Raw genomic sequence first — 26,391 nt, forward strand, 5'->3', positions numbered from 1 at the left:
TTCAAGTGTTTCTGTTTATTTTGTTCTCTGTGGCAGTGTACAATCTCAAAATTGATTGTTCTGCTGTAGTTAATCCAAGAACAAAAAGAAGCAACTGATAAAGGGCATCTAGTAATCCATTTCCCAAACTGATAGTTCTGTTTTGTTATCTTCTTCCAGGAGAAACACAGGGTTATGATCATCAGACCTCCTGGAAGCCCAGAGGCTTAGGGCAAGCCCTAGCAGACAGAATAATCTATCTGCTGCCAATGGAGTGTGTAACTTCGCTCCTTTTAGATAGGTGTGGTTAGGCTAGACTTGTTCACTCGGTTACTTGTAGGTAGACACCCAGGAAGTAAGAATGCTGATACTTACAGCTTTCTTTTGTTCTGAAAGCAAACAAGATACTTGGTACAGAATGTAGACTTCTAAACAAAATGTAGGCCGTGTTCATCTTTAAATATTCTACTTTCATAGGCAGCTATGACCATAAAGGAGACTTATAAGTGAAATGGTTTGCTTAAGATCTAGTATTTTGTACAAACCTTATCTTTAAAAAAATCAGATTTTTTCTTTAACTATAGCCTCTAGAGATGTCATTCCTGTTTGCAGAAGTGTTAGCAGTAAAATGTATACTGTTTTAAAAATACATTTACTAGTCTTTGAGAATTTTGAACAGTGCATCTGAGCATATTCACTCCCATTCATCTATCTGACTCCTCCCAGGTAATCAGTAGACTATTACTGATATTTCAAGGAAGACTTGAGATGCAAAAAATTTTACACAAAGATTAGCAAGTTAGATTACATGGACTATTTTTGAACAGTAAGTGCCTCATGTTGGTTTTTTTTTCCCCTCAGTTGATTAACAATTACAATGAATTGCACTGTTGTATAGTTCTGTTCTTGCAGTTGCAATGAGTTTGCCTGTAAAGTAACTAGGAATTCTTTATGGAACAGAGGTTTGTAGAAGCTAAGAGGAGGGTAGGATTGAGATGCATGGCTGTTCTAGTATAAGTGAAAATTTATCAAGATAGAAATTATTTCATTCAAATTCAAAAATATGACTTGTGGTGTCAAAAACGTTCGTTGGAAATTAGTTGGAAGTCATTAGCATTGGTTTAGAAGATAGAAGAAGCTGTTTCTGTTTCTCTCTAGGATTTAGTCATCAATCATTCCTTGGCTCCTGTTTTCTACTTGAATATATAGCTGATAACTTCCAAACTGACTCAGCCCTGCAGCCACACACCGTGGGTCACAATTTTAGTGTTAACCAAAAGTACCAAAGAAGAAATCAGATAACAAGAAGACACATGCAGTATGCATACACTGTCTGAATTTTCTGTCCCATGTAGGTGACCTAGAATGGGATTTAAATATTACCCCACATTCCCTGCCTTCCCACATACATCTTCTGGAAAAGACGATTAAGTACAAGGAGTTTACGTTGCAAGCAGATCCCCTAGTTGCAGACTCAGTTTGAAGGGGAAAGCCATCAGGAATTTAAGACCTTTTAGCAGAAAAACTTCGCCTAAAATGGAGTTTAGACATTTTTGATATTTTAATGCCAATGAAATCTTTTTATTGTTTCTCCAAATATTCTTTCTCCAGTATAACTGAAAGAAGTCTTAGCCTCAAATAAAAAGTATGAAGAAAACTAATGAGGTAAAAGCCAATCTTGAGTCTTCAGGCTCTAGATAACTTAGAAGTGTCCTAATTGGATGGCCTGAATTTTCTATCTGGGGACTTTCCAGAGCAGCCAACACCCAGATATGTCCTGGCATTGATGTCACAAAACTAGGTCATGAGAGTATGTTCCAGATAATACCTTTTAAAGTAATCTTCTGGGTACAGATTTTAAGAGTCTGGATTCACAGTTTTGGTTGAGAGTAAATGATGTCAGAACTCACCCAGACTTTCTAAATACCACCTAGGGAAAATGGGCTAGGGAGAGTGGACACTTTGAGGTCACTGGGAGAATTATACAAATAGGTAGTTTTCAGGAAACAAATTGTCCCAGTGATTTCTGTTCCTTTTATTTGAAGTATCAAATTTTTGTGTGGATATCTTTCTTACACGTCATTTTGATTTTCATTGCAAATATTTTTTCTTTGTTATGGAATATCAGGTTGGTAAAAAGCTAAGAATACCTTCATAGCAATGATACTTTGTATTTTAAGTTACATTTGTTTATTTGTAGGAAGTACAGGTGTGCCACAGAATGAAAGTAGAAGTCACAAGAGTTGGTTTTCTCCCACTACCTTGTGGAACCAGATGTGAATATCGCTCATTAGGCTTGGTGGCAAACACCACTATCAACTGAGCCATCACTGCCTTACCAACTCCATACTTGATATTCTTTATATACTTTATGATTACATGAAATCCTAACCAATGAGAATAAAGGAAATGGTGAAGTTTTTATTTATTTGGTGTCACTTCTCTTAATCTTGATAGCATGCCCCTTTATAGTCTTATTACTCTTACCATATGAATACTTTATAGGGACTTTTAGAACGCCATCTGGTAGCTCAAAAATCGCATGGGATCCTGCTTCTTTTCTTTGCCAAGTCATCCCAGGCTTCCTGAGATATTTATAGTTCAACTTCTTTCCATCACCCCACATATTTGCCATGTACTGTCCCTCAGGTCTTCAGGATTACCTAAGACACTAGTAGTCTAGGAAAGTGGTGAAGGAAGGGAGTGGAGTTTAGTGTGACCACTGGGTAGCTTGTTTAAAAGGACTGCAAGAAGCTAGAGAAGTGCCATAATAGCTAAGAATACTTGATGCTCTTCCAGAAGATGTGGACCCACATGGCATTTATAACCATCTACAACCCCAGTTCTAGGGGATCCAACCCCTCTTCTTACTTCTAGGATCACCCGGCATACACATGGTAGAAAGATAAACATCCAGGTAAAACACCCTTACAAATAAAAAAAAATGATAAAAATATTTTTTTTTAATTAAAAAGTACTGACAGAAGAAAGAATAGGAAAGAAAGGATAGAAATGAATTTTGTACTTTTTGAGCTAAATCTTGTACTTACCAATATTTTTCTTATGAGCACATGAAATTTAAGAATTATTAACAATGATAAAATGTTGGACATAATTAGCAGGAAGTATATTTTTCTCTGATTCTTGTAAATTTTACCACATGGTTTATGTTTTAAAAGAAAAACATCAATATTCTCACTAAGACGATGTAAATATAAGTTAAATATTAATTTATTGCCCACATAGTTTTTATGCACATTTTTAATATTCTAAAACCAAATTTTATCCTTACCATATATTTTTAATAATAGTCATTCAGAATAGTCACTAGAAGATATGCCAAAGGTGTGAGGTGGATGCAGGGTGTCAGGAAATCTCCTACATCTTTATTTTACCGTGCAGGGTTTTTCAGCTACTGAGTATTACATTAATGAGGATAAGTTAAACTATAAGAAAGTCGATTACTTTCTGTTAGCACTGAGAATCCTGCATAGATTGCCATGATGGTGGATGCCTTTTATCTCAAACCTCTGGAGTCAGCTGCAGTGGATCTCTGGGAAGTCAAAGCCAGCCTGATAGACAGACATTAAGAAATGTTCCAGAACAGGCAAGAGGTTTGTTATTGTTTTAAGACAGGTCCATACAAAAAGACCCTGTCTTAAAACAATAACAAAGAATCCTGCATGGGTGCATCTAGCTGATAGATAGCTTGCCTGCCCCGTGAGGCTCCAAGGATCTAGACATCTTTTTCTTTTAGCTGTGCCATCTCCACTCATGCAACACAAAAGGGAAAGAATGTGAGGTGGTCTGTCATGTCTGTTCTATTAAAAGCCAGGACCTGGGGCAGGAAATGTCACTTCTACTTGCACCCTCTTAGATGTATGTGGCCTCATGCAAGGGACCAGGAAATGTTGTTTTTAGCATGTACTCTATCCCTTACACTGGGGGAAGAAGCATGGGTTTTGGTGAACAGCCAGTATTCTCTGCCACAGGGGTTCTTTGTTCTTTTTTTGTTTTGTTTTTTCCTTGTATTTAAAATATTTTTTTTTCATATACTATATCCTGATCATCTCATATACTATATCCTGATTATGGTTTCCCTTCCTCTTCTCTTCCTAGTTCCTCCCACTGCCACACCCATCCAGCTACTCTCCCTTCCATTAGAAAACAACAGGTTTCTAAGGAAAAGCAACAAATTAAAATAAAAGACAGTAAGATAAAACATAACTAGCATATTGAAATTAGACAAGAAAAGCAGAAGGAAAAGAACCCAAGAGAAAGCTTAGGAACTAGATACCCACTAGTTTGCACAGTCAGAAAGCTATAATACTTATGCAGAGGACCTGGTGCTGACACGTGCAGGCCCTGTGTGCATGCTGCCTCAGTCTCTGAGTTCATATGAGCTTTGATAATGTTGACTGAGAGGACCTTGTTTCTTGGTGTTCTCCATCCCCTCTGGGTTTTATTCTCTTTCTGTCTCCTCTTCTCTGGGGTTTCCTAAAGACTGAGGAGAGAAATTTGATAGGGACATCCCATTTAGTGCTCAATGTTCCAAGCTCTCTAATTCTGCACAGTTTCTCTGTATTTTTTCCCACTTACTATGATGATGCCTGAGCAAGGCACTGTTCTTTGAGTATAGCTAAATGTCATTATGGGTCATTTTATTGCTGCATTTTTGGTTTGTTTGGTTTGTTGATTTGGTTTTGATTTGGGGATTGTTTGTTGTTTGGTTTTTTTGTTTGTTTGTTGGCCTGGGGAAGTGGGGTAGAAAAGTGGTATTTGGTGTCAGTCTACATTCCGGGGCTATCTAGTCTCAGGGTCTTGGTCATCCTGGCAGTGTTGGATATGGGTTCCATCTTGTTTAATGGCCTAAAGTCAAATCAGACATTGGTTGATTATAACCACAAGCTTTGTTCCACCATTGCCCTAGCACATCTTGCAGGCAGGACACCATTGTAGATTCAAAGGTTTTGTGGCTAGGTTAGTGTTTACATTTCTCCTTTGATAGTATGCAGAGTACCTTCCTGTACCAAAGACTGTACAGTGTAGGGGTGGGGCTCTGTAGGAACTTCTCCATGTTCAATTGGTTATGTAGATGTTGTCTTCAGCAATAGGGCCTTGCTGTCAGTTTATGGAGAGCAACATATAATCTTGGCAACAGACTAGGTTGTTTGGGGATTACCACAAAACCCCAAGAACTCAATTAGATGTAACACAATCCCAGTACTAGAAGCTTCTTTGATGACAAGCGATGGCCAGATGGACTCTGACTCCCTCATTATTTGGTTATTTCATTTAGGTCGTCTTAATATGTATATAATTTAAGATTTTTTTTTCTGTATTAGTTTCTCACACTACCTTCCAAATGGCCCTACTCTTAGCTGATTCTTCCCAAATCACCTCCCTGGTACTCCTTTCTCCTTGTACTTCCTCCTCTCCACTTGATCCCCCTGTTCAAGCCCCCCATCCATTCCTAATGAGATCTATCTGAAACCCTAGTCCCTTACTCTATACCTAATTTCTGTGGCTCTATGGACTATAGCTTGCTTATCATTGATTTAGCAGCTAATATCCATATATAAGCAAATCCATGTTTGCTTATTTGTGTTTCTGTGTTTTGATTACCCCACTCGGGGTAATTATTTTTTCTAGTTCCATTTATCTGCAGGTCTTATGAGTTCATTTTTTAGCAGCTAAGTAATACTCCATTGTATAAATGTACCATACTTTATCTGTTCTTCTGCTGAGGGACATCTAGGTTGTTTCCAATTTCTGGCTATTATGGATACAGCAACAATGGACATGATTAAACAGTTGTCTCTATAGTAGGATGAAGAATATTTTGGATAAATGCCTAAAAGTGGTATAGCTGGATCTTGGAATAAATTAATTCCTAGCTTCCTCAGGAACTGCCACACTGATTTCAATAGCTGTACAAAGTTACGCTGCCAACAGCAGTGGATAAGTGTTCCCCTTACTCCACATGCTCACCAGCCTGAGATGTCACTTGTTTTATTGATCTTAGACATACTGACAGGAAATCTCAAAGTTGTTTCAATTTGTATTTTCCTGATGACTGTTTGAGTTTCTACTTTTGAGATATCTGTGTGTTAAATCTATACCTCATTTTAATTGGTTTGTTTTCTTGATATATATCTTTTAGTTCGATATATATTTTGTATATTAACCCTGTATTGGATGTGGAGTTGGTGAACAAATTTTCCCCTTGTAGGCTGCCATTTTGTCCAAATGACTTTGTCCTTTGCTGTGCAGAAGCTTCTCAGTTTCATGAGGTCCCATTTGTTAATTTAATTGTTGACCTTGGTGCCTATACTAGCAGTCTTCTGTTCAGAAAGCCTTCTCCTGTGCCAGTAAGTTCAAGAGCATGTCTACTTTTCTATCATAGTCAGTATATCTGGTTTCATGTTGAAATCTTTGATCAATTTGGAGTTGAGTTGTGTGCAGGGTGATAAATATGTATCCATTTGGAGTCCTCTACATTCAGTCATCCAGATTGACCAGCACCATTTATTGAAGATGTTATCTTTTTTCCAGTGTGTGTTTCTGGTTTGTAAATCAAAAACCAGATTCTGATAAGCATATGGATTTATGTCTGGGACTTCAAGACAATTCCATTGATCAACATGTCAGTTTTTGTGCCAATACTGTGCAGTGTTTATCACTATGGTTTGCTAATACAATTTGGAATTAAGAATGATAAGACCTACCTCGTTTTTTTTTTTTTTTTTTTTTATCATTCATTCAGAATTGTTTTAGCTATCCTGGATTTGAGAGAGAGAGAGAGAGAGAGAGAGAGAGAGAGAGAGAGAAAGAGAGAGAGAGAGTTATAAAATGGATTTTGTCTTTCAAGAGCTTTGAAGAACTGTGTTGGAATTTTGATGGGGATTGCATTGACTCCGTATATTACTTTTGGTAGAATGTCCATTTTCCCTATATTAATCCTACCAATCCATGAACATAGGAGATCTTAACATCTTCTGATATCTTCTTCAGTTTTTTCAGTGTCTTAAATTTTTTTATCATACAAGTCTTTAGCTTACTTATTTAAAATCATCCCTAGATATTTTATATTTTTTATATTATTTGAGGCTATTGTGAAGGATGTTGTTTTCTTTATTTCTTTCGTAGTCATGTCATTTGTGAATAATAGGGCTACTGGATTTGTGAGTTGCTTTTGTATCCAATTATTTTGCTGAAAGTATATATCAACTGTAATAATTTCCCAGTGGAATTCTTAGTCTCACTTATGTATACTATCATATCATCTACAAATAAAGATCCTTAGACTTCTTCCTTTCCAGTTTGTATCTCCTTGATCTCCTTCAGTTGTCATATTGCTCTAGCTGAGACTTCAAGTACTCCATTAAATGATTGTGGAAGGAGTGGCCAGTCTTATCATGTCCTGAGTTTAGTGGTATTTCTGTGAGTTTCTCTTCATGTAAGTTGATGTAAACTGCCTTTATTATGTTCTTTGTATTACTAGGTACTCTAGGACCTTTATTGTGAAGGAGTGTTCGATTTTCTCAAAGGCCTTTTCTTGTCTAATGAGATGATCATGGGGTTTTTTTGTTTTGTTTTGTTTTGTTTTGTTGTGGTTGTTGTTGTTGTTGCTGCTGCTGCTGTTGTTGTTTTGTCTTTCAGTTTGTTTATATGGTGAATATTTATCAGTTTATGTATGTTGTATCATCCCTGCATATCTGGAATGTAGTCTACTTGATCATGGTGGATAGCTTTTTGATTTGTTCTCAGGTTCAGTTTGTAAATATTGAGAATTTTTGCACCTGTGTTCATAAGGGAAATTGGTCTGTAATTCTCTCTTCTTTGTTGGCTCTTTATGTGGTGTGGGTATCATAGTAATTTAATCCTCCTAAAATGAATTGTGCAGTGTTCCTTTTATTTCTGTTTTATGGAATAATTTGAGAAGTATTGGCAGTAAGTCTCCTTTGAAAGTCTGGTCAAATTTTGGGCTAAAATTACCTGGCCTTGAGCTTTTTTTGTTTAGGAAACTTTTAAAATTACTGCTCTATATCATTAGGGTTTCAGGTCTGCTTAAATAGCTTATCTGATCTTGATTTAAATTTGATAAATGGTATGTATCAATAAAATTATTGATTTCTTTAGATTTTCCAGTTTGGTGGAGTGAAGGTTTGTAAAATATGTCCTTCTGATTCTCTGAACTTCTCTGGTGTCTGTTATTTCCACCTTTGTATTTCTGATTTTGTTCATTTGGTTTTCTCTCTCTGCCTTTTAGTTAATTTGAATGAGGGTTTGTCAGTGTTAGTGATTTTTCTCAAAGAACCAACTCTTGTTTCATTGAGCCTTTCTAATTTTTGTTTGTTTGTGTTTTATTGATTTCATTTTTGAGGTTGATTGTTTCTTGCCACCTACTCCTTTAAGTGTGATTTCTTCTTGTTGTTCTAGAGCTTTGAGGTGTGCTGTTAAGTTACTGGTATGAGAACACTCCATTTATTTATTTACTCACTTAGTGCTGTGAACTTGCCTTTTTAGATCTGCCTTCATTGTGCCCCATATATTTGGGTGTGTTGTGTATTCAATTTGATTCAGTTCTAGAAAATCTTAATTTCTTTCCTAGTTTCTGTCTTGACCTGTTTTTCACTCAGTAGTGAGTTGATCAGTTTTATCAGTTTTCAAGCTTTCTGTGGTTTCTGGTGTTGATACTGTAAGGCCCCCACAAAGGGAGGACCTCACCCAAGCCTCAGGAATTCAGTAACTCACAAGACACCAAACATGATGCAATCAGCAAAGAGGTATATTTTGATCAGTATACTGAGGTCAAGACCCATGACCCACGCAGGGGCAGTGGGGTCTGACTCCGGGGCTTTGGAGACAGAGAGAATTTAAAGCCCAAAACCACAACTCAGGGGGGAAACCACAACCCAGGGGAAGTGAAGGGGGGTTATTGGAGAGTACCTGTGGAAAGTCCCAGCCCATTATTCAGTTTGTGACAGGGTCCAAAGAACAGTCATGGGGAACATTTTGTATAGGTTATTCTCTAAGAGCCTATACATAATCAATCATCTATCTTGTGGTCAGCCAAGTTCCTGAAATATAGAGCTCACGACCAAGCTGACCTGCACTCTTGGTTCTGCTCTGCCTGCTAGGAGTTTTTGAAAATTTTTAACCCTTTCAATACCTAGCTTTAATCTATGGTAGTCAGATAGGATGCAGGGTATTACTTCAGTTTTCTAGTAACTGTTGAGACTTGTTTTGTGTCTTGAGTATATCGTTCATTTTAGAGAAAGTTCTATGAGGTTCAGAGAAGAAAGTATATTCTTTTGTGTTTGTGTGAAATGCTCTTTTAAATACCTGTTAGGTCCATTTGTTCTATAACCTTGGTCAGCTCCAACATTATTCTTTGTATTTTTTTGTCTGGGTGGCCTGTCTATTAGCTCAAGTGGGGCATTTGTCCTGTAAGCTGTCACAGTAAATGTAATCTTTGGCCCCTGTGCTGTGCTGCTCACCAGTCCACCTGAGCAAAGACTCTTTGACAAACTGGAATTTATTCACAGACTTCCAGCAAGCTTCAGTAATAGCCTAGGTATTAATAGGTATATCGATTAAAGAAAGTGCTCCTGACACTAACATCTGAAGTATTCCAGGATTTTGTGAAAAGATGTTTGGAATGTTTACTGTTTTGAATCACTTGAGATACTGATGCTGTATTATAGAATATAATTAGAGCTATGAGACCCATGATGGTGTAGAAATCTCTTTTGATCACAAAGAAGTGTTATTATAATTTGTCTTCTGCACAATTAGAAATTAATAGAGTAGCATTGGATTGGCTTTTCTGTGCAAATAAATCTTTCCTACCTACAGCTTTTCTGCCCTTGGTAGTTTTTTGTTTCAAACATCAAGCTTTTTCATGCCCCATAATAATGTGTAGTTGGGGTAAAATCTATAGAAGCAATGACCCTGAGATCCAAAAAGGCTAAAGTACCTGGGAATTCATCTACATGCAGTCATCAGAGAAAGAACTGAAAGTCCATGAGATATTTCTTTTCCCTTAAAAATGTTTAATAGAAGAATAAGTATCATTGGCCATGATAGCAAAAAATGAAAACATTTAGATCAGATTTTACTTGGATATTAGTACAGTGTGGGGAAAGTTGATACAGGGCATACTCTTCCTCATAAGGACTCAGTGGCTCTGGCACTCAGTTTATGGCCTTAAAAGTTTTTGGAAACCCTGAAACCAAGGACTGTTTTCCTTTTCTGAGGTATTCTAGGGAGAGATTCTCTTTCGTAGAATACAAATCGCTTTTTACCTGCTAATGAATGAGAAGTTAACTGCAGGTAAGTGGGGTGGGGAATCATCAAGGACAAGAACCTTATATTCTTCCTTTATCCAAGATCATTGTACCTTATTTGATTTTCAAAAAAAAAAAAAAATGGAAGACCATACTTGGCATGCATCCACTTAAAGATTAAGAACAATGAAGAAGTAGCAATCTCTGAAAAGTGTAAATCTGCCTGCCTGTCTAAGCTTTGTCAGTATCCAGTGCAGATGTTCTTAAGATAACACCTCTTTATGCTTCTTTCTTTTATTGGAAATGAAGATCAAATTAGATGGCTATTTCTAAGATCTACTTATTTCTTTAATCCAACATTAGAAGTTGATCACAGGGAAATCAGAAACATGATTTGTTCAAAGTCACAGTGTGACTAAAATTTATCACTTTGCCCCAAGCATGTAATTTGGGGGTTATTTTCCTCTTTCACAACTCTCTCATGGCTCACTCAGCAACTACATTCTCACTGTGTAGACATTTATCAAAGCTTGTCATTACAGGTTCTTCGCAATGTGGTTTAGGTCACTGCAAAGGTCGATCATAGTGCTGTGTAGTACTAGGAGGTTTTGTTTTGCTGTCAATCTAAGCTATAAAGTAGAAGTACGAATCTCAAACACTGAGAGGAATCATTATTAACATTACACCTTCCACTTTCAGAAATGCCATCACCTGGATGGTCTTCATGGTACTCCTAAAACAAGGTATTAAAAGGAAGAGAAGAACCTATCTCTGTTTCTTTTGTTCTGAGTCCAGATTCTGGATTTAGCAATGTGAGAACATTAGGTGATTAAATGATCAAACAAAATGTATGCATTTTGTCTAACAGTTAAGCAACACTGTCTTGGATCAGAAATTGGAAAATTGTACCCAGAACATTCTCAGAAAATGGGACGTTGTATAGACAGTACTTACTGCTAGTTGCCCAGTTTGGGAAGGCTTATAGAACATAAAGCACAAAAGAAAATTATAATGTTGTAGGTTGAGCAGATGGGGAAAGGTCTTTAGATGAACATTTAATTCAAAAACTAAGGTCTTATGGTTGGAGAGTTGACTCAGTGGTTAGGATCATTGAATGATCTTGCAAAGGACCTGGGTTCTATCCCCAGCGTCCACATGGCAGCTCAACAACCATTTGTATCTCTAGTCCAAGGAGAAACAATGACCTTTTGCTGGTCTTTGCTGGCACCAAAGTATGTACATGGTATATAGACTTGCATGTAGGCAATGGCCATATACATTTTAAAAATTTAGTCATTTGAAAACTCTTTAAGAACCTAGTGTTCAGAGTTACTATACCTGACTGCATGTTATGGCACAAGTAGGAGCTATGGAAGCTCATGGAGCTATGGTGATCATTAAGGTAACATGGGAATTAAATGACCACAGAGTTGCAGCAAGAAGCAGAAGTTTATCAGGCAAGTAAGGAACTGTCTCAACGCATTTCTTATTTGATGAAAAACTTGCAAGTGAAGTCCAGATCTGGGAACATCCTCCATGGAGGTAACTGACATCCCTGGCAGTATGTACCCCAAACTTGTGCTCCGCACTGTCCTCCTCCCTTTCTGTCCTTGGCACCCAGGATGTTGCATTTCCATGCAAAGCCTAGGATAGCTGCCTTTTTCTTTCTGTGTGGTTGACTTACAGTAAAGTGACAAAAGTAGGTTTAAAGACTTGGCACTTGGTGTCCTCATTGGATAGCAGCAGGCTTTATTTCAAACCAAATGTTTGCTTGCTTGTTTTTTTTTTTTTTTTTTTTTTTTAAAGAAGTTCTTGGAGGCAAACTTATTTTTTATTATTAATTAATTTATTTATTCACTTTACATCCCAATATCACCCCCTTCTCCTCCCAGTACTTCCTCACACCTATCCTCTTCCATACCCCCTCTCCTTCTCTGCAAACAGGGAGTACCCCCTGGGGCATGAACCCCCACCCACCAGGCACATCACATTACTTCAGGAGTAGGTGCATCCTCTCCCACTGAAGCCAGACAAGGCAGCCCAGCTAGGGGAACAGGATCTACAGGCGACAGATTCAGGGACAGCCCCGACTCCAGTTGTTGGGAAACCCACATGAAAACCAAGCAACACTTCTGCTGTGTATGTGCAGGGGGCCTAGGTCAAGCCCATGGTTGATCTTTGGCTGATGGTTTAGTCTCTGGGAGCCCCCTAAGGGTCAAGGTTATGGATTCTGTTGGTGTTTCTGTGGAGTCCCTGACCTCTTCAGTCCCTCAGTTCTTCTCCCAACTCTTCAAGACTCCCCTGGCTCAGGTCTCTGTATCTGCTTCCATTGCCTGCTGGATGGAGCCTCTCTTTTACAGTCCTTGAAAGAAAAATTTCCAACTTCATATGAAAAAACAAAATACTCAAGATAGCTAAAATGATCCTATACAATCAAAGAATTTCTGGAGGCATCACCATCCCTGACTTCAAGCTGTACTACAGAGCAATTGTAATGAAAATGGCATGGTATTGGTACAGAAACACACAGGTTCACCAACTGCACTGTTTCAGGAAATGTATGCCACATGGAAGCACACCATAGAATATACATCTGGGGAAACATTTTGTTGTACCCTAAATACAAAAGTCAACTAAAATGATTCCATTAAAATTGATTTTCTGTTTAGAGACCATATAAATGGATGCTCAGAGTATTCAAAGCCCATGCAAATGGTTGAACATGGATGGTTCTGAGTAATTACTTCAAAAAGCCAGTCAAGACAATCAATCCCAAACCCTATTAAAGAGTTTGTGGTCATCACTTTTAAAAAGGTCCCTTTTTCCTACCTCCTATCCAGAGACCCATTGACAGCTTAGCATGTGGGGAGCCTGTCAATACTGCCTTTCCTTATTCCAGTGTCCTTTGGCAAAAGAGAGGAACACTGTAGTTCACCCCCACCTGCCTGAAAAGGGAACCTGCTTAGTGTCTGCTTGTGATTAAATCTTCCTAGAGAAACCTGATAAATTAAAGATAAATAATAATCTCTAACATCTGAGAAGAACTTTTCATGTATTTCCTCTGTTTTTAATCCTATTATTAACCTTCTATTACAAACAAGAATGAGAGGCTTAAAGAGGTAATTTGTCAAACATACCATCAAACTGAGACACAAATAAGGGACACATATCTGATACAGTCTAGGTCTTGATTGGGTTTATTTTTCTCTACCAATTAAAGAATTTTTAAAAAGGCAAGAAAAGTCTTAGGTGGGACAGGTAGCAGCAGAGAAATCTGGAACGCCAGAAACAGGAGCCAACAGAAGATTGCCTTGAAGAAAGGCATTTGTAGTGAATAATACACACATGCAGCATATACATAGAAAAATGTTCTTCAAAGCAGAAGGGAGATTCAGGAAAATGAAAATCCATCACTTCTCAACTGTTGGAAGTTTTTGTGGTTTGTTGTTGTTTGGTTGTTTGATTGCTTGGTTGTTTTGTTTTGTTTTCTAAGTCTCTAAATAAAGAGTTTTCTTTCCCTAATTTGGAGTTGGTCTGTTTGAAGAAATATACAATGGTTGATTGGTCCACAATTATTGTATCACGTGACCTGATCAGGTCATGAACTTACTGAGCCAGTCCATTAGCAGAAGGCCTGCTGATGGAAGACAAAAGCCTACAGTCTCACATGAGGACAGTGAGGAAAAAACTAGCCATCTTGGAAATTCACCACATTTATTACCTAGACACTCTCCTTATCTGTCTCCCTACCTAATAATCCATACAACTCCTAGAAGTTCCTCATTCCCCACTCTCAAAAGTCACCCATGGGGGTTTGGGAATTACTCTCAGTTGCTTCTTGCTGACCAGAGGAATGATGAGGGACAGGCAACAAAATATCTCAAACAGAGATTAATCTAAGGGACCATGATGGCTATGATCCAGACCTTAATATAGCCATTTGGTTGTAGAATGTATCTTTGGAGCTTGCCATGGAGGGAGGTAGCATCTGTAATACATAAAAAGTGAAATTGTTAATAATACTATAATTCCTACTAAGAGCACAATTTAAAAAATATATCTGGAGAATTTAGCTCTTGTTAGAGGAAGAAGACAGGCAAGAAAACCATCTAAAGAATCCTCAGCAGGCTTGGTCCTCATATCAGCGAGATTGATAGTTTCTCTGCTACATTATTTACCATAAGACATACTCCATGGGGTTTGGAGAGATGGCTCAGAAGTTAGAAGCACTTTCTGTTCTTGCAGAGGACCAGGGTTTGGTTCCCAGAGCCAGCTTCCCATCTGGAAACACTGTGAGACATGTCAATTAAAGTAATTGTCCTATGGGAGGGCGCCTTTCCAGAAATAGGTATCTTTGTTGTTATAACAGATGTGTTGTCCAGTGGAGGTGGACATTATGACCAAATCTGAGTAAAATCAAGATTCTATTTGGTGATACCACAATTAGATGTAACATCTGTTTCTAATTCACAAGCTAAAAAGGAGTAGCTTGTTTTTAATTTGCTTTCCTTGTAGTGTCCCAGGGACACCATTTTGCCATCTTGAATAACTTCCCAAGTTTGACAACAGGGTATCTGGTGGCCTCCTTTAATCAGGGAATAAGGGTAGTTAGGGCACAGGATGTCATATAATACATGAGATTTGTTGGAAAGATCATGAATGAAATAGAGAAATATTTGACCACCATAACCATTTGGACGTGGTAACTAACAAGAGTAGATAAAGAGATGGACTCTTAGTCTTAAATGTGTGCCTTAAAATCCTACTCAACTTTGCAACCTAGGGCAGATACATTAACAATTTTGCTACTTCAGTTTTTGCCATGCATAAAGATAGAGATGTTTTACCTTCATGGGTTTGTGGTGGGAGTGAGTGAGGGGAAGGACAGCCTCAATACCTAAACAAATAGGTCCATAACTGGTGTCAGGGTGTGTAATGAGAAGGTTACACTTTTCCAGTTGGCACAACAGAATCCTGAGAGAGACTAAGCTTGTCAAGAAGTTCACCAAACTACTATACCCAGCTCCCAGAGAGCCCAAGTGAGTTTTCAGCATTGAGTGGAAGTAGCAGCTGTGTCTTAGTAATATTTCCATGAGACACAAATACTGAAGTTCACAATAAACTAATAAAAATATTATTTTTATAAGGGGAAAAAAAGAAATAACCAGTATTACTTAGAAAACTGTCACATCAGCCATGAAACACAAGGAAATTTTCCACATGGCTCCAAAATGTATTTCTTACCTGATTTCCACCATTTCAAATGGCTTACTTATTTTTTTGGAATGAGGTGGAAAAAATTCTAATAGTGTTTATAAATATTAGCTCTTATGAGTTCATAGATGTCAATAGAAAGTCTGCAGTAAGTACAATCTTTACTTCAGTTAACATTACAGTTTCCATAGCCAAAGGATTTCTTTCCTCATTTTATTATTAAAGACCAGAGTGTGGAACTAAGAGTAACCTTAGTTACCTTAAAACCAAAAACAGCCTTGTTCTGTTTGTATTGCAAATGCCCCCTTGCAGAGCTCAGACTGCCAATATCTGAGGGGTCACCCATAAAAATGATAATGGAAGAACAGACTGAGGCATGAGGCTAGGTTGCAGTTTAGCCTGTGTTCTTATGAATGTTAAGTTGATATGCTAACCAAACAAAACCACAGATTGAAGAAAGTGTCCTGACCTACAGGCATCTAATAATCCAGTATGCTAAAATTGAGGTTTATGGAAAAATGAATAGCAGTTTAACCTATTCTCTCTGCCACTGGACTTCAATCAAAATGAATTCTGTCCTCAAGAGAATTTATATTATGAGATAAGTTTATGTTAGGAGCTTTGTTTTAATGAGCTATCTCAGTACTGTAGAAGCTAAATCCTCTTTAATTGGATTTAAGACAAAACTAGCATATACAGCATTTAAAGCTGTAGTGTCTTCCTTGATGGGTGTTAAGATACCTTGGCTCATTTCCTTTTTAAGAAAAAATTATTCCATTATTATTGCCATCCCATCTGACATCTAGTCTACCAAACCAGGATGACATGGGAAAGTGACTGGCCAGGACCTTGGGACAGTCACCACTGTCACCGTAGGGAAACCATTCAGTGTGGCTTTCCTTACTAGCTTGTTATTTTTTACCTTAATTAAGTTTATTTGTTTGTTTATTTGTTTGTTTGTTTTCCTTTTCTTATGAGAACAGTTGGGCCATCCTGGCTTTTCTAGACGTAGTATTTGAAGAATAGAAAATGCAATCAGATTTTCTGTTTACTTATTATCTTTTATTCGGAAGGTCAAACAGCATTTTCTGTTAATAAAGAACCTGCTTTCTTCATTGACACTGTCCCCTGTGAGGGCTAAACAAGCACTCAGTGAGCTCAACAGTGAGCTTGCCTTTCTAGTACTAAGAACTGGGGCAAGAGTGTTAAAGAAACTGCTCATTGTAGCAATTGTTCCAAGAGGGGGGAAAGGGAGATGACTTCAACATTTTTCAGATACTTTTACAAATGTCAGATATTTTAAAGGATTACTCCAGAGAACTCAGAAGAGGACAGAGTGAGTCCTTGTAGTTTTTGCCAGTTGAGAATCATACTTGGAATTTAGAAAGTGATAGCTTAGGAAGGGTTAACATACCTCAGGTCTCAAATGATAGCTTAGGAACTATGGCCTCAGGGTTCTTTGCCAGAATTCTAGAAAATGCACATTTAATGTGGTTTTAAAAAAAAAAGTAACAACAAACACATAGAAAAACAAAACAACAAAATCTGAGCTTTTTCCTAGCACAAGATTTAAAAAAGCAAGGCTTTCTTGAGAGGGTCCCAGGGAAGGTCAGGAAGAGGCTGGCGTCAGCCTGGATCTCCCTGGCAATGACCAGAAGTACATTTGTACTTCTCTGGAGGATCTGAAGGAGCTGTGGGATCGACACTTAGCTGGATGTAGTCTGCACTTGTTCCTTTCCTAGAGGAGCTGAGAAGCTAGTTCTAGTTTTCTATGTAGGTGTGGTCCTGTCTAGAGCAATTCAAGGTTACTGGAAAGCACTGGGGCCTGGCCCCAGGCAGGCAGAACAACAAGTATGGCATTTGGTAATTCAGATAGTGGTGCCCACATGATACAAGTCCTGAAAACAAATAGCATATCTTTCTAGGTAGTACTTTGTATATCAGGATACCAGCTATATCAAATTCTATAAACATAATTGGCTAAGGCTTCATTAAAAATTGATTTGTACGGAATGGGACTTTTCTTTTTCCTTAGGGAAGTTGCTGTTTTAGCTATAAAAATCCCACTTTTAAAAAGCAAAGGTGTGTTTTCGGTGACTGAGAGACATGTAAAACAAGTTAGATTTGGGGTTATAAAAGGACATAGGTGATACAAAAGAAGCCTCAAACACCTCTTGGGTCTTTGAAGCTAATGGAAAACCAATCAGATGGTTGAGGGAGGTCTTCCTGTGCTGTGTATGACAGGCAGTGCTCCCCTGCCAGTGAGTCTTAGGAAGTTTCCCCGAGTCCTTTGTTTATTTGTTTGTTTGTTTTGTTTGCTTTGGGACAAAATTTTGCTATGTAGCCCTGTCTGGCCTCCCTGGTCTGGAATTAATAGGTATGCGCTAACATACCTAGAGTTTTAAGTAGGGGATTGGAAGCAGCCTGTAAAATGGAAGACTAATAGACTAGGCTGGAAGAGTCATCTTGCATGTGTGATCTTACAGAAAAGGACATAAAAGCTACAGAGTTAGCACTGCCCTTATTTCCTCCTGTTTGCTTTCCTTTGGGAGCATACAAGCACACCCTCTAACTTCCTGTACTTTCTCAGATTAGCTAGATGAAGTTGGTGTTTGCACATGTCATGCCTGCTATGCTGCTTCTGTTCTCATGTCACTGCTGCCCTCCAGGTCCCTATCCATGCACAGAAAAGCCACAGGAAGCAAGAGCTCAGGAATATGGTTAGAAGATATGGGGCCAAGTTTTAAATATTAGTTTATGAAATTAATAGTATCACTTTTAAAACTATATTTCACATTTTTCATAAGCACATCTCATGTTAAGAACACAGTAGACTGAATGAACACACGGGGCGCTTAACCCTCACAGTCACAAGCTATTAACAGTACATCTGATATGTCTTCATTGGCAAGGGCAAGTCTTCTTGGTAGGTAGATGTGGCTAGGGGAAGGGCTGCTCTTTGGGCTTTCCAGAGGTCCTAGTAGCCTCCTGAAGCATCTCTGGACTTTGTAACAATAGTGTTTTGTCCTTGTTTTCACCTCAAAACACCAAATGTATAGTCACATTCTAGACCATTGAATAGCATACTTGGTTTTGGTTTTGTTTGGTTTGTATTTGTTTGGTTTTGCCTTCTTTGGTGTTTTGTTTTATTTAAGATCAATCCTAACATTGCTTTTAAAAATTAATCAGAATTTTGGGGGGTTGATTTTTTTAAACCTGTAACTCCTTTATAAAAAGTACAAATATATGGTCTTAACAAGGGCAAAGCCAAAAATTGATAGGTAAAACTAAGTGTGTGGGAGGTTGATTGAGCTTAAAATGAACCACTTATCAACAACCTTCTGACTCTTTAAAAAACGTATTCTCTGCATAGTAGCTAAATTTGGGGAGAAAATAGTTCACAAAAGAAACTGAGTATGTAGAGAATGTCCTCTTTTGTCTAGCTTGCACGCAAGATCTAACTGAAATCCTACTTCAGTAAAGTAGTTACCCAATTTGCTCATAAATGCAAATACAAATGACAACAACAACAACCAAAAAAAACCACTTCATTTATAATAAGAAAAATATATCAGGTTTATTGATTTGGCCTTCCAGGGCCTTGTCTGGTCACTTGATCTTGAAGCCACTCAGAACTCAAAGGTAGCTTGTAAAGAAAATTTTAGTTTATGTGATAACTATTGACATCTGGAATTCCAGTATACCTAGAATTAATTGAATTTATTACCAGAACTATTACTTTGGGGCAAGGTTGAGGGCACAGGTGTAGGCTTAAATCATTAAATGGTCATTCTGTAGCTGTTTTTAAATATGCATTTGCTTTGATTTAGAAAACAAATTCCTATGGTTATTATGTTGAATAATCTTGGAGACATGGATAAGCCTCTTGAGTTTATTGATGGTAGATTCCTAACTAGTATACAACACAGTAAGCTTCAGATCTGAAATATTTGTTTTCCAAACTACTTTGATACAAAACAGTTATTTTCACCTTCTTGTCTTGCTCCTCAAGCTGCATGGTTATCTATAGTCTCTAACAGGCAGCACAATTTTCCATATTAAAGCATTCATTTAAAAAATGGATATTCCAAATAGGCAAACTTTCTCATTTAAAGCACTAAAGTGCTTAAAAAAAAAAAAAAAAGTTTGTCTTTGGATCAGGCTGGTGACTGCAAGATTGATTATGAGGCCTATCTTCTTGGTACCAAGACTTGGCACATGGGACTGGATCCAGACAATGAAGTGGATATTAGCATCTTACCTGAGATTTCCTCCTGCCCCTAGTAAGTAACTATTTCAGGAATTAAAAACAATCCAAGTCATTAACCTCCTATCTTTGTACTTGGATTCTTTAAATACAGACAAACACTAAATTTTAAAAAATATCTACCTTATTCTCCATATTTTAGAATCAAGGGCTTAAAAAAATGGGTCTTCTAAAATAAACCAGCACCTCCAGAGTATCAGCTCATAGTGGTATAGGCTTAAAAATCCCAGGTGAAATTTTTTTTAACACGTTGGTTGTCACTTTCCGTAAGGGCAGAATTAATTTTAAAATCTGATCGTTTATCAGATCCTCTAGATCTGATAAATCTGATAAATCATGTATCATCCCCTAGAGCTACATTAATGCTACCTTTCACACTGAAGAATAGAACCGCTGCCTGAATAAGGGCAAGCCAGGGTATAAACTGCTTATCTCTACACAAGAAGTACTTCCCAACCCTGTGGATATTATTACCAAAAATTTCCAAGTACAAATTTTCTAAAGAAACATCTGTGGTTTGAAAAGATTGCAATAACCCAGATGGTTTCTTTCAGAATAAATGTGCTTGATAATTTAAAATTAAAGTCTTTCAGTAAAATTGAGTGTTTATAGTTTTTTTTTAAGACAGAAAGTGTGTGTGTGCATGTGTGTGAGTGTGTGTACTCACGAGCCTGTTTGTATGCACGTGCATGTTCCATTGGCCTGTCTGTTAGGGTCTTTATCTTTAGAAATAGACAAAAAAAAAATAACAATGTCACAAATTATTCAGCAATTAAGATGGAAAAAATGCCCAAGGGAACTCTTTATGACAGCAGAAACTGTTACTGAAAATATAATAGACACTGACTATTTAGACTGTGGTTCTGGGCTTGTCTGGGAATCACCACTCTCAGCTTTCTGACACATGATGGGATAGTCACATCTCATAGACAATACTTATTACAGATTGCTTTACCAACCAATCATATATAACTGGTATTGCTAGGTTTACCCATTCCTAAGAATGTGGGCAGTGAAAGGCTCCAAGTGCCCCTGACAGTATTGTGAGAAGATAAGAGCGTAATAATCCTTAGTAAGTTGTTAGTAGTCTGTTAAAAAAAAAAACACACACACACAAAATATTAATATACACACACACCTTAAATATGCACAGCATCACCAGAAGAGAGTGATCAGTAGTAAAAATATTTGGTTCTGGGATCATCTCTAAAATGTTACCTTTGTACCAGTTTTTGTAAATGTCAGAAGCACTGGTGAACGACAATAGGGAGCTGCTGATAATGGACACATGAAGGATGATTAGATGTTTTCTGTTCTGACTTTTATTAACTCAATTAATTGTTGTTGTTGCAAAGGAATGCTATAAAGTAATCAGGGCATTGCATTTGTCTTTTCTACAGTTGAAGTTTGCCAAAAGTCTAAATTGGGATACTGTCACTGGCAGAAACTCCTAAATGAGTAGATATGTATGAGACAAATTATAAAGTGTATGTGCTCATTAAACAGTGTCATGTGAGCAAAATAGAAAAATATGAAGCATAAAAAAAGAAAACAGCATAAAGTAGAAATAGAAGGGTTGGAACATGTTGAAGCACGTGAGTCAAACTGTATTCATTTTGGTTATCCTCGGATATGTCCCTGGGATACCTAGTGCTCTTCTCTGGAGGGGAGCAGGGCTTTTCTTGGTACCCATGAACGAGGAACACTGCCACAAGACGGCTAACCCCTCTGATATATGTTCCAACCACTGACCATGGATACCATCTGGGTATTGTAGGTGTTTAACCACCCACCTTGAAAAGCTGGTATTGAAGCAGAACATGCATAAGGAGAGACACTTGTCCCTGAATCTGATGGCTGAGCCATATGGTGCTACATCTGACCTGGAAATGAATTCAGTACATTTCAGACCTGAGTTACAGCTGGTGTGGGGAAATCTAAGAGCAGGTGGTTCCCTTAACAGCTGTACTTACAGTTAGGGACAGCAAGAAAGGCAATTTTATGCTTGTTTAAGGCTTCATGGGTTATCTGAAATCCATAGTTGCTCCCTTGCCTTTAGCCATAATTATATTTCTAAAAATCAGAAAAATGATATTTTTCTTCCCTTTTTAGAGATATTTTCAATTGATAAATTAATCTAAGATTTTAAGTTAATAGTTAAGAGATAGGTAGAAAGTTTATGGTAAACTAAAAGAATACTTAAAAACAATCTTTAAATACATTCTAATTCTGGAAATATTCAAATCAAAGTCCACTGGGAGAGATTAATGCTTCATCCCACTAATTCTGCATTATGGTGACTGGTTAAATGTGGATGTCTATATTTGCTCTGCAAATTTTAAGACAACCATTTTCATTTGTATAAAAGGAAAAGTCACTTTTAGCACAATAAATGAAAAAAAGTTGGATATTTTTAAAAGACTTGTTTGCCAAGTTTTCCTTCATGGAATGGAGATAACTACAAAGGAACAATGACACCGAGAAAGAAATGTATTTTCTCCCCAGTAATCCAGAAACCAGACTGTGAAACAAAAAGAAAATACAGGCCGATAATTCTAGTTTTATTTCTGTCCCACAACACTTCTCCCACATTACTAAGATTTGTTCATTGTGACATTTTCCCTACTGAGGCTGTGATTAGGGACAGAGATGTAGCCTAGACCATTAATGAACTGTGATAAGAAACTACATCCACTTGGTGGAAGTAGGATGACTTTTTAATGTACATATAAAGTTCCAAATCTGCTTGCTAAGATGGAGCTGAGCTCCTGGGTTCAGCAAATGAGCAAATAGCAAAAGAAGCCTTTTACCCAGGTCTTCAGGATATCCTTCTCTGTTGGTAGAGTAAAGCCAGTGCTTAACTTAGTATAATCTTAGAGAATCTCTGTCTAAATGGATGTACAATAACAGGATTGGTGAGCCATGTATATTTTGAAAGGATAAGTAGTGATCTGTCCCAGATTTCACCATAGTGATGGCTCAGGTAGAGTGGATGGATCCCAGGCAACCTTAGAAAGATCAGGAGATTTGGGTGGGTTTCCATTTTCTCTTCTGCACATCATCCACCTACCTTTCTTCATTCCTTTCTCTTCTTCACCTGGTTTCCCATGACTGCTCAACTGACAACTTCAAACTTTCCTTTTCTGAAAAACATTCTAAAAAGGAAGAACACACCTCACCTACCTTTTGTTCACCAAAAGAAATGTGTTCATGATAGAAGCATCAGCCAAATTGACACTGAAAATGACTAGAACAGTCACATGCCTCCTTCCTCAAGGTTGCCAGTTCTGTGTGTGGCTTCAGTGCTTCCCAACAAGGAGGGAGTGGCAGTGATTTTGATAGCTTCTTTAATCTTGAGATGACTGTGTTGTTGGGTCAAGACTCTTTAGTGGTCTCAGTGTAGAAGGAGACCTGATCCTAACTCCTCTTACGTCCTTATTTCCTCTGTGTTTGATGCTGCCTCTGCTTAGTTCTTAAATTTTAATCCCCTGTCTTTTTTTCTATTCTCTAGACTAATCTGTATATTCTTGGGCCTAAATTTTTATTTTTAACTCTGAACTTTGTTTTTGTTGGGGGAGGGGATGTTTGTTTCTCATTTTTTTGTTGGTTTTTGAGACAGTCTTACTGTGTACTCTTGGATGGCTTGCAGTTAGTTCACAAAGGCCGTAAATGAGGTTTATTATAATGTAAGGTCACCAGGGCCATCATTAGACAGCAATAGTACAATATATGGGTATAGCTAAACATGACAGAATTTTAGAAGGAAGGAGAAGGGAGGAGAGACTTTCCACTAGAGTCTGAAGAGGAACTGCTTTGAAAGAGAGAATGAGAGATAGTGAGAGAAAGAGACAGAAAGAGACCATGAGAGGGGGAGTGGGAAGAGGCTAGAGGAGGCCAGATTTAATCTCCAGATCAGAGCCCTTGAGAAGTTTCAGACTAATCTCAGAACAAAGAAAAACTCTGACCTTTATAACCTTTTAGGAGTAGTAGGCAGTTTCACTTCCCATAATTTAGTTCAGCATAGCATATATGATAGGGACAATGGAAGAGCCAGGTACCAGTTGGGACTGAAATTATACAACAAGAGAATGCCACCACAGCACAGACAACTTAATTTTCTGTCTCAGAGAGAGCTGCAGGGAGACATGGCTATGGAATCAAGGCTAAAAGTTCACTTCTGGATTATAACTTACTAGACAGCCCAGATCAAAAATAGAATCTTTTTTCTTTAAATTTGTAAAGTTGGAACAACGTGATGGCTCACTTGGTAAGATACATACAGCAAACCTGACAGCCTGAGTTTATTGGATTTATGTGATATAAAGACAGTTAACTCCTGCAAGTTGTCCTTTGTGCTGGGGCCTGAGCATATAATAATTAACTAATGAATTAAATACCTTTATAAAGGGTTTGGAGGTGGTTTGTTCATTTATTTGGGATGTTTTGTTTTGTTTTGAAACAGGGACTCACATTACGTAACCTTAGCTGGCAATTTGTAAAGTGGTTGTCTATTACTTCTTCCTACACTGATAATGCTGAGAAATTTTATATTAATGTTAACTAGTATCTTTATAAGTTGATGAAAGGAAAGGTGAGCCTTCAGGTCACTGAAGTAATGATCATAGAATAGTAGAGAAGACTTGTTTCTAAAAGGCATTTGCTGTCCTGTATTGGAGGGAGTTTGGCCTGGGATTCTGTCAGCTTTTACAAATTAAGAATACAAAGATTTTCCACAGCCATTACTTACTGCATGAGCCAGATTTCACTTACATCTGTTTGGGTATATACTCATTCATATTGCTAGGTGGTTTAGATTTTGAAGACAAGAGTTTCTCTATATAGCCGAGGCTATTCTGAAACTGGCTTTGTAGACCAGTCTAGCCTAGAACTAAAAGATCTGCCTGTCTCTGCCAACTGAGTGCTAGAATTAAAGGCATGCACTGGTATGACTAGCTCAAGTTAAGTTTTAAATGGTTAAAAATAGCTAATGGGTTTTAACAAACAAGGACTGAGTGCACAAAACTTGGGTTTATGCACTCTATGGTAGAGATGAGAGAATAAGGCACTATCCCAGCCTTTAAGAATCTTCCTGTCTATGTAGTTCCTAAACTTTCAAGCTTACAAGGTGTTTATAAGTGTACCATTCTAGAGCTACTCTAAGAAAAGTATACGTAATATGAGTTTATACTAATGTTACTCTGATTAATCAAGTGCTTCTCTTTATTGAAGTTGCTTTGGCCCAAGTCCTAGTAGCACCTTGCCCTCTGTCTCCTACTGCCTACCTTCATGTCTAAATACTTGTATCCCAGGTGGCTAGCACAGAAGGAATGGATTGATCTCCAATGCAGGTAAAGCTAAGAAATGTGATTTAGGATGAAAGGCACTGTGTAAATGCGTGAGGTGTTGTTATTGCTGCTCTCGTGTGCTTGATTATCTTTAAATTGTGCATCCTTTTAAGTAGATTATTTGTTCGCTACAGTCTCCATTATATCTAAGCAAAGCCTTCAAAGAAATTTCTAAAACCTTTTCATTTCTCTCTGTAGGTTGTTGTTTCGTAACATTTTATACAAGAAAAGCTGCACTTGAGGCCCAGAATGCACTGCACAATATTAAAACTTTACCTGGGGTGAGTCAGTTTACTTTTGTACCAAAATCACTTTATTGCTTGAAAATGGTCCTTTCAGCAAAAGGTTCTAGTTATGGGTTCTTAGTGCCAAAAATGGCTTTGGTCTTTTGAGGAGTACATGCTGGCCCCTCTGTTCCCTGCAGTAGCCAGACTAGCTGGCCAGCCCACAAAGAAGGACTGGCATTAACACTGATGGGAAGAACGCTCAAATAGCATGTCCCCTGGTTAGAAAATCAGAGTGACCCTGCTGGGCACAGCAGCTGCCAGAGAGTATTGGGTGGGTTGAGAATTTAAAGGTGGGGGGAACCCCACGTACAAGTAAAGCAAATGGAAAAGGGAAAGCTTTTACTCCCCAGGATCCCCTTTTCAATTTTCATCTTTAGATTTTCATTTAAAGGACAAAATGCACTCTGTATAGACATAATGTTAAAGCTCCTAATGACTTCTAAACAGTCAATGGCGGTTAACAAAGTCAGTGTTTTAATGCCAAACCTGTGCCTTCATGTTGGTGCAGAAGAGAGCACAGGAAGCTTGCAGTGCTGGTTCTCATTTCCCTCCCAGTAATACTGATGCTTAGTACAGCTCATTAGAAATGAACTGTTGTTTCATGCAACAATTTCATCAGGCTTTATCAGGTTTTTGAGGGATTTTTTTTTTATGTATTGCATGGTACTACAAATTTTTCTTTGCTGTTTCCTTGGTATATTTTCTCCTAAATGTCAGTGGTGAGTTAATTTAATAGCATAATGATGTGTGTCAGTTATAATAAAGGACCTGTGGTAAACACCCCAGGGACCATGGTGTTATTCAAACGTCTTTTGGTAAGAAGAAAAAAAGAATATAAGGCTCCTGGTGTTTCAGGGCATCATTTCAGTGTGTGGTTACTTGCTGTACTGTACATACACACAAACCATGTGCATCAATTACACATATGGGCACACATAAGTACTTTAGCCTCTGGCTTCCTCAAAACATAGAATTTGTGTAATTCAACTTAGGACCATAGAAAACTT

General features: G+C 37.8%; 1 protein-coding gene across 19 annotated transcripts in view; it reads left to right on the top strand.

The window, feature by feature from the left end:
• Positions 1–26,391, top strand: part of Celf2 (CUGBP Elav-like family member 2) — an 810,622-nt gene that overhangs the window by 671,668 nt on the left and 112,563 nt on the right. For all 19 annotated transcript variants that reach the window (XM_076939443.1, XM_076939449.1, XM_076939436.1 and 16 more), the window contains one exon: positions 25,296–25,378. In XM_076939443.1, coding sequence (XP_076795558.1) covers positions 25,296–25,378 — 83 coding nt within the window. The remainder of the gene's footprint in view (positions 1–25,295; positions 25,379–26,391) is intronic.

Source organism: Arvicanthis niloticus, chromosome 8, assembly GCF_011762505.2.
Source record: "Arvicanthis niloticus isolate mArvNil1 chromosome 8, mArvNil1.pat.X, whole genome shotgun sequence".
Taxonomy (NCBI): Eukaryota; Metazoa; Chordata; class Mammalia; order Rodentia; family Muridae; genus Arvicanthis; species Arvicanthis niloticus.